The 14,640-nt window shown below is 40.7% G+C and overlaps 5 protein-coding genes across 6 annotated transcripts; 4 read left to right on the top strand and 1 right to left on the bottom strand.

The window, feature by feature from the left end:
• Positions 1 to 808: 808 nt before the first annotated feature.
• LOC148429083 (uncharacterized) lies at positions 809 to 3,460 on the bottom strand. The gene is made up of 2 exons (XM_088410223.1): positions 3,247 to 3,460; positions 809 to 2,210 (listed from the first exon to the last, which is right to left on the bottom strand). Exons 1-2 carry the CDS (start codon positions 3,308 to 3,310, stop codon positions 880 to 882), a joined length of 1,395 nt encoding a protein of 464 aa, XP_088266349.1. The 5' UTR covers positions 3,311 to 3,460; the 3' UTR covers positions 809 to 879.
• LOC148429082 (uncharacterized) lies at positions 3,172 to 5,669 on the top strand. The gene is made up of 2 exons (XM_088410380.1): positions 3,172 to 3,756; positions 4,379 to 5,669. The coding sequence occupies exons 1-2, from the start codon at positions 3,579 to 3,581 to the stop codon at positions 5,311 to 5,313; spliced, it is 1,113 nt and encodes a 370-aa protein (XP_088266506.1). The 5' UTR covers positions 3,172 to 3,578; the 3' UTR covers positions 5,314 to 5,669.
• Positions 5,670 to 5,810: 141 nt separating this feature from the next.
• Positions 5,811 to 7,915, top strand: LOC148429081 (uncharacterized). Its single transcript, XM_088410351.1, has 2 exons — positions 5,811 to 6,286; positions 6,771 to 7,915. The coding sequence occupies exons 1-2, from the start codon at positions 6,184 to 6,186 to the stop codon at positions 7,817 to 7,819; spliced, it is 1,152 nt and encodes a 383-aa protein (XP_088266477.1). The 5' UTR covers positions 5,811 to 6,183; the 3' UTR covers positions 7,820 to 7,915.
• A 221-nt stretch (positions 7,916 to 8,136) lies between these two features.
• Positions 8,137 to 10,065, top strand: LOC148429080 (uncharacterized). 2 transcript variants are annotated; one of them, XM_088410292.1, is made up of 2 exons: positions 8,137 to 8,366; positions 8,849 to 10,065. In XM_088410292.1, exons 1-2 carry the CDS (start codon positions 8,234 to 8,236, stop codon positions 10,018 to 10,020), a joined length of 1,305 nt encoding a protein of 434 aa, XP_088266418.1. In that variant the 5' UTR covers positions 8,137 to 8,233; the 3' UTR covers positions 10,021 to 10,065. The 2 variants fall into 2 exon arrangements, with proteins under 2 accessions (XP_088266418.1, XP_088266426.1); XM_088410300.1 differs by having other exon boundaries at positions 8,832 to 10,065.
• A 1,799-nt stretch (positions 10,066 to 11,864) lies between these two features.
• LOC148429079 (uncharacterized) lies at positions 11,865 to 14,549 on the top strand. Its single transcript, XM_088410267.1, has 2 exons — positions 11,865 to 12,269; positions 12,660 to 14,549. The coding sequence occupies exons 1-2, from the start codon at positions 12,020 to 12,022 to the stop codon at positions 13,577 to 13,579; spliced, it is 1,170 nt and encodes a 389-aa protein (XP_088266393.1). The 5' UTR covers positions 11,865 to 12,019; the 3' UTR covers positions 13,580 to 14,549.
• The last annotated feature ends 91 nt before the right edge of the window (positions 14,550 to 14,640 follow it).

The following is a 14,640-nucleotide window of genomic DNA, read 5'->3' as shown; positions in this document are numbered from 1 at the left end:
ACAAATGAGGCAAATCTCGAGCGGTGGTGAGAGAGGACCAACAAAACGTATCCCAAGAGCACACGACATTTCATGCTGGAGGTCACCAAGTAATCCAGGACCATGTGGAAAGAACTGCAGGCCTCATTTTAAGGTCAGTGTACATTACACAAGAACAAGAAAGATAGTGGGAGAAATTTGTTGCTGACCAAGAGGTTCAAAAAAAGCATATTTTATTTTTAAAAAATCTGAATGATTCCTGGAGGAAATTTGGTTATAAAACAAACAGCGTTTCAGAAAAATATCATACCAACAGTAATAAAAGCGTCGTGGTAATGTGATGGCCCGCGTTCCACTTTGCCACTTAAGGACCTGGATGACTTGCTGTGATTGATGGACTCATGAATTCTGCTTTTTCTTTTTTTAATCAGAAAATGTTCGTGAGACTGTATGATCAGTTTCAGGCCTCTATCCAAAGCGCTAAACACCGACATCTGCAGGCCTTTATGCGTAACTGCAACGTTGATTGAACGCTCGTATCTCGGGAGCGATTTATCACATGGGCAGCGTGTAGGAATAGTTTATAATTGGAAAGAAAAATCTTTTTACTTAATTAATTAGACTCAGAAAAATGTAGGAACATTAACCCAGAACTCATGGAAGTTGATTTAGAGACGCAACATATAAATGTATCAATTGGGTGCTCTAAGATAAATGTTTTCGGTCATTTTGACATTTGTCACCTAAATGTGACCTCGGGTGACGTGATAAGAATTCAAACTGCAACTGAGAGAGAGAAAAAAGCCATGAACGCTTTAGTGCAATTGCAGAAAAAAACGTTTATTCTGTGCTGTTTGCACATATGTCCAGTTAAAACACCGCCCATCACAAGTTGACAAACTAAAAGGTTTTCCTTTTATGTGTATTCTCGTGTCTGTTCATATCAGACTTACTTGAAAAACTTTTATCGCAAAGTGAGCATGTGAAAGGTTTTTCTCCTGAATGCGTTCGCATGTGTCGAATCATATTTTGCTTCACAGTGAATCGTTTGCAACAAACTGAGCAACCAAAAGGTTTCTCGCCTGTGTGTGTTCTTATATGTACGTTCAAATCATACTTATTAGAAAACTTTTTACTGCAAACAGCGCAACTAAAGGGTTTTTCCCCAGTGTGGGTTTGAATGTGTGATGTCAAACCATGCTTATAAGAAAAATTTTCACCACATAATGAGCAAGTGAATGGTTTTTCTCCTGTGTGTGTTCTCATGTGTTGGGTCATGTTTTGTTTGTGTGTGAATCTTTTATCACAAACTGAGCAACTGAAGAGCTTTTCTCCCGTGTGTGTTCTCATGTGAACATTCAAACTGTGCTTATGAGAAAAGCTTTCGCAACAAACTGAGCAGCTGAAGGGTCTTTCACCTGTGTGCGTTCTCATATGCTTAACCAAAACTGACTTTTTAAGGAAGCGTCGAAAACAAACTGAGCAAACAAAGGGTTTTTCTCCCGTGTGTGTTTTCATGTGTGCATTCACATTGTACTCATAAGAAAACTTTTCACCACACTCTGAGCAAGAAAAAGGTTTTTCCCCAGTGTGTATTGCTGTGTGCGCAATCAGATTGACCTTACGAGCAAACGTATCACCACACACTGAGCAGCTGAAAGGATTTTCACCCGTGTGTCTTCTCATGTGTACGTTCATATTTCCTTTTCGAGCAAAACTTTCCCCGCACACTGAGCAGCTAAAGGGTTTTTCTCCTGTGTGTGTCTGCATGTGTTCGTGCCAACTACTCTCATAAGGAAAGGTTTTACTACAAAGTGAGCAGCTATAATGTTTTTTACGTGTGTAATGTCTCCTGCCCGCTTGAGGAGCTTTCTCGTCAAGAGTTTTTTTGCTTTCAGAGTCATTTGAGCGTAGGTCATCACTTTCAAAGTCGATGTTGATCTTCAAAGAACCTTCGGCGTCTTCACCATGAGACGTTGGCACTAAGAGATTGTGTGCTGATGGTGGTTCTCCACTTGGACTGTGGTGAGGAAGCTGAGACCACTCGAGTGTTTCATCTTCTTCGTCTTCACTCTTCACCACGACGACTGTAAGTGGCAACTGGCCCACATCAAACTCTTTCTCTTCCTCTTTAACATAAAGGAACTGTGGCTCCTCATCTTCCTCTTTGAGGTCCGGTGGTTGTGGATGCTTCCGTTCCAAACAGGACAGCCTCAGTGGCTGCTGCATATCTGCAGGATACAATTAACACAAACATGCTGGAGAAAATGTTGTATATAATAAAATATCATGATGGGGAGTTTTTCTGACCGCTCGTTACTCATACCCTTTAACCGATTTGACTCCTACTTAACACATAGAAAATGAGTATGTCCATTGGAAAGGACAAAACAGATCCATGTGGAGCACCATTATGTGTCCCCCAAGTATCTGTACTCCTTTTTCTTATATATATCAGTAACCTATACTTGGCGACTGCAAACTTTAATATTGTCCGGATTGAGCCCTATAGTATAAATCAGTACTCAGGTGAAAATCTTGAAAAACTTATGATGGTTACAAATGAATTGTGTATGCACTAAGCTGATTTGCAAGAAATAAATTGATACTAAATACACCAAAGACCAAGTTGATGCTCGTTGGAAAATGTGACATAAACACACAAAGGCGTATTATGATTGATAACGTAGAAATTGAAAGACTTTGTGAACACACATTTGTTTGTAAATCTTGTGTCATAAGTTTAAAGGGCATTGCACAGTACAAAGAGCCAAACCAAAACGACAAAGATTGTCCCCTTGATGAAACCATCCAAATATCATCTTGATATGAAATCTTAATATATAAGCAATTGGTCTCTTATTTTACCTCGCCTAACCTATTTTGTAGAGAGGAAACTATACTGAAGCATTATAGACAAAATAAAATCGAGAAAGAATTATTAACTTTTACGAATAATTGTGATCGCACTAATGGCCCTAAAATAATCACTTCATTGTCACCGGTACATTAAATCATTCCGATCCTCAAAAACACTCTGAAAAAATGCATGAACCGAAACGGTTTTTTAAAGCAAATTACACCTTTCGCATGCTCGATGTAACTCGAAAGGTGTTTTGTTTTGAAACGAGACCGTGTCACGTGACGTTTAAGTGATTATCCAATTGGCGGATTACAAACTCAAAATGGCTACCGATGGTTTGTGTTGTTCGTTTGCTGTGGGAAAGCAAGAATATTACATGTGTTGCTAGTTTAATTTGTGCTCACGTTGACCGTGAAGAGCGTCGTTCTCCTCGCTTGCCGTATGAAGTTGCTCCTTTTCCGACGCCATCTTTCTTTATTTACGATATTAACTCAATGTTCTAGTTAGGTTCTTTCTTTTCAACTCCTGTACAATTCTTCTAGCGACAACAAATCCACAATCTCAGTGACGCGCTAGCTAAGCGCCCTCCAAGCCATTTTTCCACCGTTTCTTCTTCGATGGTGGTTTTACGGCAGCTGACTGCACGCATGCGCAGTAATTTTTTTTTGTTGTGGCCAGACTATTTCCGTATACGCTACTTGGGCGACGTAGGGAAGTCCAACTGCGGGAAAAAAAAATGTTGCAGGAGCTGGTGAAGGAGCGACTCATGGCGGCCGCCACCGAAATTTTTGCTCTGTTTGAAAGCACCATTGCGTCGTACGAGAAGCAACTCTGTCAGGCGAGGGAGGAGATCGAGAGACAACGACGGCAACTGGAAGCTGTTGACAACCATCAAACTGTCACACGCAACCAAGGTCTGTTTTTTTTTACATGAAAACTTTTCCACTGACAAAATCTGTAGTTACAAATAGCGGTCAAATGTTACGCGGCTTTGTGTGGCTTTAACCTTGGCCCACCCCAACAAGCAGCTACTTACTTTACTTTGAAACACAATAATCAACGTTTTTTCTATACTAACATTCTCAATTTACGGAAAAATATAATATTCAGTTTAATACAATATGAAACAAAAGTATTTTTGCAGCTTTATTATAAATAACAGTGATATGTCGTGCAATCTGAAGCAGCCTCAGAAGTTTTCCCTACAACTGGCAGCCTGTCATCTGGTGAAAATGTCATATCAATAGCAGCTTTGGAATTATATTTAGTGATAAAAGCGATTATTTTGATTATGACTCTGGTTATTAGGATTATGATTAGTTATCAGCTGTCAGCAATCTTAAAACTTGGACTACCAAACTTCAATTATATGAAAAAAAATGAAAACTCATTATGCAGCCTAAAATACTCATCTGTAATCCGTGAATAAATAATGATCATTGACAAAAAATATTTTGTAACGCCATTTTTTTTTGTGCTATTAATGGGTGCATGATTGTGACCTCATGTTTGACCTAAACTGTGTGGGTGTGGCAGGTCTCTCCAAGGTTAAAAAGGAAGAGGAGGAGGTGGCCTTCAAAGAGTTTCCCTTGAACTTTGTTGTAAAGAGTGCAGGCGATGAAGACAAACCAAGTGAGTCATCGCAGCTTCATTACAATCCAAGTGGAAGCGCACCACAGTCAGGGCGCGTCACCCCATGTTTGCACAGCCAAAACACAGAAGAACCTTTGAGAAGCGACACAGATCACGGCGGTAATGAAAGCCGCTTTGAAATATTGGAGGATTGTGGCGAACAATTTGCACAACAGTCCAACATGAAGACGCACATGAGAAAGCACAAGAGAGAAAAACCCTTTGGTTGCCCAATTTGCAGCAAAAAGTTTGCTCACAAGGTCTCATTGACTGCACACACAGTAACGCACACTGGGGAGAAACCTTTCAATTGCTTAGCTTGTGGCGAGAGCTTTTTCTACAAGCAGAATTTGAAACCACACATGCAGAGGCACACAGGGGAAAAACCTTTCAGTTGCCCAGTATGTGATGAACGTTTCGCCCGAAAGGAAACCATGCTAACACACATGAGAAGACACACGGGAGAGAAACCCTTTTGTTGCTCAGTTTGCAATGAAAAATTCGCTCATAGGTCAACGCTGTTGGCACACATGAGAAGACACACGGGAGAGAAGCCTTTTTGTTGCTCAATTTGCGGTGAATGTTTTGCCCGGAAGGAAACCATGTTAATACACATGAGAAGACACACTGGAGAGAAACCATTTTGTTGCTCCATTTGCGGTGAAAAATTCACCCATAAATCATCACTGTTGTCACATATGAGAACACACAAGGGAGATAAACCTTTCACTTGCTCGATTTGTGGTAAAAGCTATTCCCATAAGCAAAGTTTGCGTGCACACATAAGGGCCCACCAGCGTAGCGACCAAGTAGTTAACATGCCTGCCTCTCAGTCATGAGATTCTGAGTTCGAATCCTGATTTCAAGAAAAAACATTCCCATTAAGAACCAAAATACATGGAAGAATTAAAAAAAAATAATATATGTAATGTATTATGAGAATGAGTTTTGGGTATTTTTCCAAGCTTTGACTGGCTGGCCAAGGAGGATTCTCGTCCCTGCGCTGCAAACCAGACTCATTATGTGAAAATATGTGTTGTACATGAGTGCTTATGAGACTATGAGGTCTAAATAATACTTTTAAGATTAATTGTATCACACATCTGTGTAGTTGGAACTTCATACCCGATTATGCGTAGGCTCTAAATGGAAGCTTGCCTTTTTTGTCAATAAAAAATACCTTTCTTTTACTCGACTACCGTGAAGACACATTTGGCGTGGACAGAGGGAAATTCTAAAAAAAAAAAAAGTGCTATCTTTAAGCCCCAAACGAAGTAAACCCTGCAAAAAAAAGTATCAGTGACAAGTCCGATCATACTCAGGTAACAATGAGCCAGAAAGTAAAGAAGCAAAAACGAAACATTCAGAAACTCATGAAGAACAAAACATATGATTTATAAAGTATCATGATAATGTAGGATAATTATCATAAATTATGATGATAGGTATTATCGAAACAAACTAGGCGAAAATACGTTACAGATCTTTAGATTGAAAAATGCAGAAATGTAAAATGCAATTGCTTAAAAAAATACTTTGTGCATTGGGCGGTCTGGCCGCAGGATGGCTGCCGTGAAACGTCTTCGACGCACCATCGAAGAAGAAAAAGCGGAAGTTGTGCTAAATGGTCGAAGAGAGACAAAGAACGACGTGAATGTTGTGTCAACGAAATAATCGAAATTGGAATATTTGGCCTGTCTGAAAGAACGATGGAGTCGCGCGAAGAACGAGGTTGTCGAGCGAGCGACGAGAACGTGCTACGACGGCAAGACGACGACATTTTCTTGGCGCCCATCGTATTGCACATGCAAGGTTTGTCTGTCAGTGGGTGTACATTCATGTTATTGCAAACAAACCTCATACTTCTGAGAAGATAGTGTTACACGCGCCAGTTTGTAGTAATTCGCTAAATGTTGAACAGGTCAAACATTTAGGATGGTTTCTCGCCCGATCTCTGTCAAAAAAGATTTGTCCAAACATCCCACACTCAGAATACATTTCCCACCGCGATTCTTTATTTAACTATCTGTAACTGTAAGGATGTAAAAGCAAAAAAAAAAAAATTCCCACAGCCGTTTGGACTTTATCCTACATCCGGATACCGGAATTGTGTTATGTTGTGTTATTCTCGTAGTCCATCCAGTTTCGTTGGAGGGCACCGATTGCTAACTATATAGCATAAGCACATTTTGGTGGCGTCGTAGCTAATATGTATGGAAGAAAATGAAAAAGTGAGTATTTGTATCCACACTTCATATTGTTTTTCCCACAATTGCGTTTGACTTGCGTTCCACAGACCTTCATCAGTTGATGGGTCGTCGAGAGGAACTTCTTCCTTCTCAACCTCAAGTGGCGACCTCCAATTTAGAGAAGGGGCATCCGCGACCCTCCGTCGTCAAAGAAGAAGAAGAGGAAGTGGACGTCAGCAAGCTACCATTAAACATTGTGGTGGTAAAGAGTGAAGGCGACGTAGATGACCCAGCCGAGCAGCCGCAGCTTGATTGTAACAGAGAACGCAGTGAAGGTGCACCTGCAGACAAGCTTTCACCTCCGGCGTCATGGTGCAAAGACCTTCGAGAAACAATGAGGAGCGATGCAAATGGCGAAAATGACAAAAACTGCTCAAAAGGCTTGCAAAAGGAGATGGCTGATGTGCGGCGTCACATGCCTGAAGACCATTTTACCTGCTCCGTTTGTGGCAAGAGCTTCACGAAGGCTTATAAGAATAGACACATGAGAACACACACAAGAGAAAAAACGTTTCGGTGTTCAGTCTGTGGCGAAAAGTTTGCACAAAAGGTGTCTTTGATTGTACACAAGGTGACGCACACGGTAGAAAATCCATTCACCTGTTCGGTTTGCGGTAAAATCTATTACATAAAAGACCATTTGAGTCGACACATGAGAACGCATACAGGAGAAAAACCTTTCTCTTGCTCTGTTTGCGGTGAGAAATTTGCTCATAAGATCTCATTGGTTGCACACACAGCAACGCACACGGGAGAAAAACCATTCACATGCTCCGTTTGTGGGGAGAGCTTTTCTTATAAGCACTGCGTGACTAGGCACATGAGGACACACACAGGGGAAAAGCCCTTCGCTTGCTCCGTTTGCGCTGAAAGTTTTACTTACAAGGAGACGTTAAATTCTCACATGCAGACGCACACTGGTGAAAAACTTTTCACATGCTCTGTCTGTGGTAAAAACTTCTGTTATAAAAACGGGTTAAAATCACACATGCTGACACATGCCAGAGAAAAACCATTTACATGCTCGCTTTGTGGTAAAAGCTTCGCTTATAAGAGTACATTGAAATCACATGTGAGGAAACACAATGGAGAATGAACGTTTTTGTGGGCAGGATGGTTGGTGGAGAGCATTTTCATCAGAGTGCAATGTGGAGGGAATATTGTCTGTTGCTGCTGACCTTTAGTTCAAAGAATAAAAAAATGTTAATATTATATGTGTCTTCCTTTGTGGACCTTAAACCTCCAACATCTTTTTTGTCCTTTCGTTTTTTTATGGGCATGACCACTTACTTCATAGTCGCTTTCCCAGTTTCGATTTTGAGATGTCTTTCTTCAATACCGCCGCAAGATGGCGGTCTTGCAAAGTGGCGAATGCTTTGCTTGCCGTCAAACCACCATCGATGTCGAAAAAGAGGCGGAAGTGAAATAACAAGGCTAGGACGTTGGCTTAGACGTCGATTTAAAAACGCGAGGTTTAAGTTATGGTGAAGATTAAACATCTATACAGTTGATGGACAGACTGAGATCATTCGCTCCGTTTAGAGGAACGATGGCGTCGCCGCGCGAGGAGCAACTTTGTCGAGGGAAAGAGGAGCGACAGCAGGACGCCATTTTCGTGGCTCCGGTTGTGTTGCACACGCCAGGTAGGTTTAATATTCACATGAACTGTTCGGGTTGCGAATCAGACGATATAATATTACGATTACAAATTGGTGCTGTTATTTTCAAATAAAGTAAGTCAAAAAACTGCCCAGTGTGAATACTGGGATTCTTTGTTTCTTATTCTCATTATTCTATTATAATATATTACGTTTTGTATTGGCTTTGTTGTTGTTTTAAACGTTTTAAGTGACTTACATTTTGTACGTGCAATAATGATCTATGAAGGGGGCAAGCTATAAAAAAATATTCAATGGTTTTAGTATCGTTACATTGACTGAAATATCAACAAAAAAAGTGTTAATTGAATATAAACTATTGAAGTCTCTGCAGGTTTATAAAAAGACACAGAATTACAATTAGTAGATCTTGGATGAGGAAGACTTGAAAGTGAGAAATCAGACGCAAAATCTTCCATATCTTCTTTGTGTGTATTTAATCATCTTCAGTTGTTTGTGTCCTATAGGCGTCCAGCAGATGTTGGGACATCATGAAGAGACGCAAAGGGTGAGCGCCGATTTGAAGCATCCACAGTCGCCTTGCGTTAAAGAGGAAGAGGAGGAACCGCAGCCCGTCCACGTAAAGGAAGAGGAGGAGGAGGTTGATGTGAACCAGTTTCCAATTACTGTCATTGTTGTAAAGCTAGAAGGCGATAGCGACGACGCACAGCTTCATCACCGCCGTCCAAATGAACGGCAATGTGACACTCTCTCGGCTCCACTGCCACATGACGCAGAAGAGCGTTTCAATAGTGACGCAGACTGCCCACGAGATGACGAAGGCTTGAACAGCTCCGAAAATAAGACAACACAAAAGAAGCCACATAGAAGACATCACACACATCAAGAAGAATTTTCTTGCTCAGTTTGTGGTAAAATGTTTTTGCATGAGAGTATTTTGAATGCACACATGCAGAAACACACAGGAGAACGGACTTTTTGTTGCTCAGTTTGCGGACAAAGGTTCATAAAAAAGTCTGATATGAATCGTCACATCCGAACTACACACAGAGGAGAAAAGCCCTTCAGCTGTACAGTTTGCTCTAAATCATTCACCCAGCAAATAAATATGATCGAACATTTGAGAACGCACACGGGAGAAAAACCTTTCACGTGCTCCATTTGTAATAAAAGCTTTTCTATTAAGACATATTTAAACAAACACATGAGAACGCACACGGGAGAAAAACCTTTCAGTTGCTCCGTTTGTGACAAAAGTTTTACTAATAAGTCTGATTTGAATAGACACACAAGATCCCATGCTGGAGTGAAACCGTTCAGTTGTTCAATTTGTGGTGACACATTTGCAGTTAGGGCCTCGTTGCTTGCACACACATTAGCGCACACGGGACAAAAACATTTTACTTGCTCTGTCTGTGACAAAAGCTTTTCCATCAAGACCTACTTGAAGAAACACATGAGAACACACACGGGAGGAAAACCCTTTAGTTGCTCCGATTGTGCTAAGAGATTTGCTAATAGATCCGATTTGAACAGGCATACAAGGACTCACACAGGAGAGAAACCTTTCACCTGCTCTGTTTGCGGTAAAAGCTTTTGTTATAAGTTCAGTTTGACTGCACATATGTTGACACACAACAGACAATCAAGTCCGGTCCAGTTGTGCAAGAAATGTTAGTTATCCGGAAGCAATGAAGTGACGCTGAACCGAATAAATTGTCTATCTGCCTAAAGGTCTCGTTTCATCCTTGTTAAAGCTTCTTTGTTTATGAACGTGCAAAATAGTTTTGTGTAAACTGATTAAAACAGACAACAAATTTGTTACAAGGCTTTAACGATAAATTGAATTATTATAATATTCTATGGCCTCCAAATATCGGTTATCTGTATTCTTAGCTACTAATAGTTAGTGGTATGGAAATGAAGCCTCATGAACTACTTTTGATACACGTTTATATACTGTATATTTTGCTCCTCTGATGGCAGTTTGTTTAAACATACAATGGAGGTTCAATATGTTTGCATTGCGATGATCGTTATTGTTAGAATAACTTTTTCTAGTTTCTCCCACATTTGTTCTTGCGACAAGTATATTAGAACTGGAGACGTGGATATTTTCTGTTGGAACTGTTGGTGAAGCGCATGTGAGGAGTCGACACGTCTCCAGGGGCAGAACAGCATGGACTCTCACCTGCACCCCCTACAAAGCATGGGGGTTAGTCTTTGTGTTCCTGACAAAAAAGAACACAGCATGGAAGCGCATCTACACCCCCCACCATCATAAACTTATTGTCTGCATTGTTGCCAGGACCCCTCCCCCAAATCCTTTAGGGCATCAATGTCTTTTTCCTTGAAAAGAAGGTTTTCACCCCCTTGTGGCTCCCCGACCCTGTTGTAATGTGTTCATGATGATTGTTGATAAAGCCTGGCGGAAGTCAACAATTTGACGTTTTTACATTGTTTTAAACTCACAACAGGGCGGGGGGGGGGGGGGGGGGGGTAAGATAAACTAATGATAACCCAACAGTTATCATTAAAGGGAAAGCACCCTCTAGAATAAAATAAAAACAAAACAAATCTCACGTGGTTCATGAGGCTTCATTTTCCTCTCACTACTAATAAGTATTGATCCTGAAAAATATGTCGTTAGTCCTGAGCTCTAATAAATACTGTAGATCTAATTGCACAATTAATTCTCCTTTAACTTCATTTCTTGGAGGTGTATAAACATCAGTCCAATGAAACTCTCGACCCTTTGTGCCAATAGATTGCAATGAATGTCTCAAACCCGATTTTGCTGGAAAAAAACGATTGAAATGCTGCACAGTTGTGCCAAGCCAGTTGCAGCCAACTTGACACGACCTTGCAAGGTTCCGATACCAGAGTCATTCAACAGTTATTAAAGCAGGTAAGGTTTCGCTTCTTGCATCCTTGGGCATGTATGACGATAAGATAACAAGTAGCAATGCCGCAACTTGGCCCAGTAACAACTGGCTCTTTTTGTGGCAGTGGCATGTGTAATAAAGTGATGTCATGGACGATTGTTCGTGTACAACTATGCACGTGCAATAATATTCACATTCAATGGGTTTGATGATCAACTGGTTTGCGCTCTGACTGATCGATTGGTTATGTCTGTATCAAGGATAAGAAGAACGCTGGGGCCCCATAACGAGATGCCTCGTTCTCGCTTGAGCCACGAAAGAGGAGGCATCTGTGTCTTTGTGTTCATTCATTTAATTCCTATCCAGACTGTAACACACGCTTGTGGCAGATGCCACACGATGCCACATTTGTTGCCAACTGTTGTCACTCTTTCTGAGGCATTTCCTTGTTCCCTCTGCGGCTTCACTTCCATGTTTTTCTTTTTCGTGAGTTGCAATGTACTGTTGTTGTTTTGTATTGTTGTTTTTATTTCACCCATTATTGTGTGGATTTCCCTTTCATCGTTGCTGCCGTTGCATTTTCCCCGTTCTTTTTTATGAATGTTTCTTAGTTTTTTTTCATTTATTTTTTTAATGCACTTGTGTTGTAACTTATTTAGCGTGGACTGTGTTTTCATTTATTCACATTTTTTTTCTGTTCTATCACGCAATGGCCGGAAGAGGCGTCACCGGAGTTGCCATCAGCGAGAAGCAAAAACGGAAGAGGCAGTTGCCACACTGTCGCCACACTGCATGCCACTGCCACAAAAGGAGCCTGCTATTTCTCTTTCGTCGCGTGAGGACCAGAGTCAAATGCAACCCTCCAAAATGTTGACGGATTTGGTAAGGGAGAGATTGATGGCGGCCGTCGACGAAATCGTCGGGCTCATTGAAAAATCGATGGCGTCGTACGAGGAGCAGCTTTGTCGCGCCCGAGAAGAGAAGGCGAGACAACAAAAACCGGACACCGTTTGCGACAGTCAAATGTTGCTACAAGTCGAAGGTGTGCTTACGAAACATCCAACGCATTACCTTTCACTTATGCTTTTTTGAGCGAGGAAGATTGTCCTGTTGCACGGTTAACTTATGTAAAAACAACGTGTGATCCAAAAATCACTTTAAATTTAGGCCTACGTAAATGTATTCATCCATCCGGAAGTCTTGAAGGCAACTGACTCATCACACAACACACAATCTATGAATCTAAAGTAGTAACTTTTCAAAATGATTGTGCAGCTGTCCCCTGCCTTGTAAATGTATACATAAAAAAAATACATGAAAATCAATCAAGGCTTCCACCAAATCATCAAGGCATGAGACGCTAATAAGGACAAAAGCTTCTAAAACTGCAAAAATGGTGAGCTAGTGTGTTTGTGATGCATGCTTCTTGCAGGTTTCCAATTGCTGGTGGGAGGTCAGGAAGAAGTTCCCCGCTCTGCCTCCACTTTGGAGCAGGACCCCCCAAAGGACCCCCATGTCAAACAGGAAGATGAGGGTCTGCAGCCCTATTGCGCCAAGGAGGAACAGCACATCGATTTGCCACTGGCAGGCATCTCTGAGGACGATCAAGACAAATCAGCAGTGCGGCAACAGCTTTGCCATTGTAGTCCGAGTGAAGACCACGGTGGAAGACCAACCCCACACAACCACTCTTGTCCAAATTTTGGCAAAACTGAAGAAGAAACTCTTAGGAGTAATGCACTTTGCGGGGACAAACAGTTGAGGAATTTCAAAACAGAGACACCATTCATCAAGGAAAACGCTTCTCTGTCACAGGAGGAACACACAAATGTAAAACATTTAAGCTGCTCGGTTAACGGTGAAGGACTCACCCCAAAAACAAACGTGGTCTCGCACCAGAGAAAACAACCAAAAAGAAAACCTATTAGCTGTCGTATTTGTGCGAAAAGATTTACTCAAAAGGCAAATCTGAGCACACACATGAGAACACACACGGGAGAAAAACCCTTTAGTTGTTCTGTTTGTACGAAAAGATTCACTCAAAAATCACATATAGATTTACATATGAGAATACACACTGGAGAAAAACCCTACTGTTGCTCTGTTTGCAGAAAGACCTTTTCTCAGAAACAAAATATGAACACACACATGAGAATACACACTGGAGAAAAGCCTTTCCAGTGTTCAGTTTGTGGCGACGCATTTACACATAAAATCTCTTTGACTTCACATGAAGCGACACACACCGGAGAAAAACGTTTCGGCTGCTCAATTTGCAGCAAAAACTTTTCTTATAGGCGTGCATTCAAAATGCACATGCAGACACACACTGGAGGAAAGCCTTTCACTTGACCTGTTTGGGATCCTTTTGTGTTGTGATGTAACATTCAGTCAAGAGAAAACAAAAATATGTTCCACAAAAAGCAATAGAATGGGTCACACAGATACATGCTAATTTTCAGTTTTTATCATTTTAAAGGTATGGGTACTGGGAGATCAACTTTTTAGAGACCTTAAACATGCTACAATGTTGATTTCTCACCTTAAAAATATCACGATCGAGGTTATTTAAAATGACTTCCGCAAAATTGCGATGTTGATTTCGACTTTCTCTGCACGTAAAACTTTATCACAAGCTATTGATACCTTTCTACTGGAATAAATTAATGTAATAAAAAACGGCCATACACAGATTCTAACCTTTTTGTCTACTGTGTTGATTTCAATACCATTCTAAGATGGCTGCCATATGACAGAGTGGTTTACCCGCCGTGGTGGGAAAGGTGTCTTGCTTAAGGCCTTAAGTCACTAAGCAGTTTTCCAACATTGGTTGCCTCTGAGTATCTTCAATATCGCGGCCTAATCTGTTTGTTCTGACAAAAAATGTCTTGTATGGTATTTCTGTTAAGGAGTCATCTCATGACCTGGTCATTAACTTACTCTTTATTCTTGGGAATTGTTTTGTTCATAAAAATAAATATTTCAAATCCAAACCTAGCTTCATTAGTTGTCATAAGGAATTATGTCAATGTTTTAAATCATTAAAATTTATGAAGAATTAAAACACGATGAAAATGTATGGGTTGGTGGAGGATCTTGATCTTTTTAATAACCCCTAGCCCCTCTCTTTTTTTCTTTCCTTTTTGTTCTTTTGATTTATTTTGTTCTATTTGTATTCGAAGTGGCTTGTTTGTATCTTTTGTTCTTTTTTCTTTGTACACGTTGGACATGTCTGCGGTGTATTGGGTATGGCACACTGTTATGTCAACATGTTTTTTTTGTATATGTATATTTGTTTAGAATTGGAGTTTGTTAAATAAAGTTTGAGTGGAAAAAAAATCTTCAATATCGCCACAGGAAGGCAGCCGCATCACGTCAAGGTGCCGTACTGCCGTAAAACCTCCACCAAAAGA

This window comes from Hippichthys cyanospilos, chromosome 1, assembly GCF_059441005.1.
Source record: "Hippichthys cyanospilos isolate Australia breed blue-spotted pipefish chromosome 1, RoL_Hcya_1.0, whole genome shotgun sequence".
In the NCBI taxonomy this organism is placed as follows: domain Eukaryota; kingdom Metazoa; phylum Chordata; class Actinopteri; order Syngnathiformes; family Syngnathidae; genus Hippichthys; species Hippichthys cyanospilos.
The sequence above is the reverse complement of the archived record's forward strand: the minus strand, read 5'-3'. Positions and strand labels throughout refer to the sequence as shown.

Bases quoted from the DNA above. Each gene is read 5' to 3' on its own strand.
- LOC148429081 (XM_088410351.1), top strand. From the start codon at position 6,184: ATGGAGTCGCGCGAAGAACGAGGTTGTCGAGCGAGCGACGAGAACGTG. The intron at 6,287-6,770 runs GTTTGTCTGTCA...TGCGTTCCACAG, and splicing joins CATCGTATTGCACATGCAAG to ACCTTCATCAGTTGATGGGT.
- LOC148429080 (XM_088410292.1), top strand. From the start codon at position 8,234: ATGGACAGACTGAGATCATTCGCTCCGTTTAGAGGAACGATGGCGTCG. The intron at 8,367-8,848 runs GTAGGTTTAATA...TGTGTCCTATAG, and splicing joins GGTTGTGTTGCACACGCCAG to GCGTCCAGCAGATGTTGGGA.
- LOC148429079 (XM_088410267.1), top strand. From the start codon at position 12,020: ATGCCACTGCCACAAAAGGAGCCTGCTATTTCTCTTTCGTCGCGTGAG. The intron at 12,270-12,659 runs GTGTGCTTACGA...TGCTTCTTGCAG, and splicing joins AATGTTGCTACAAGTCGAAG to GTTTCCAATTGCTGGTGGGA.
- LOC148429083 (XM_088410223.1), bottom strand. From the start codon at position 3,310: ATGGCGTCGGAAAAGGAGCAACTTCATACGGCAAGCGAGGAGAACGAC. The intron at 2,211-3,246 runs GTGAGCACAAAT...TGTATCCTGCAG, and splicing joins CGACGCTCTTCACGGTCAAC to ATATGCAGCAGCCACTGAGG.
- LOC148429082 (XM_088410380.1), top strand. From the start codon at position 3,579: ATGTTGCAGGAGCTGGTGAAGGAGCGACTCATGGCGGCCGCCACCGAA. The intron at 3,757-4,378 runs GTCTGTTTTTTT...TGGGTGTGGCAG, and splicing joins AACTGTCACACGCAACCAAG to GTCTCTCCAAGGTTAAAAAG.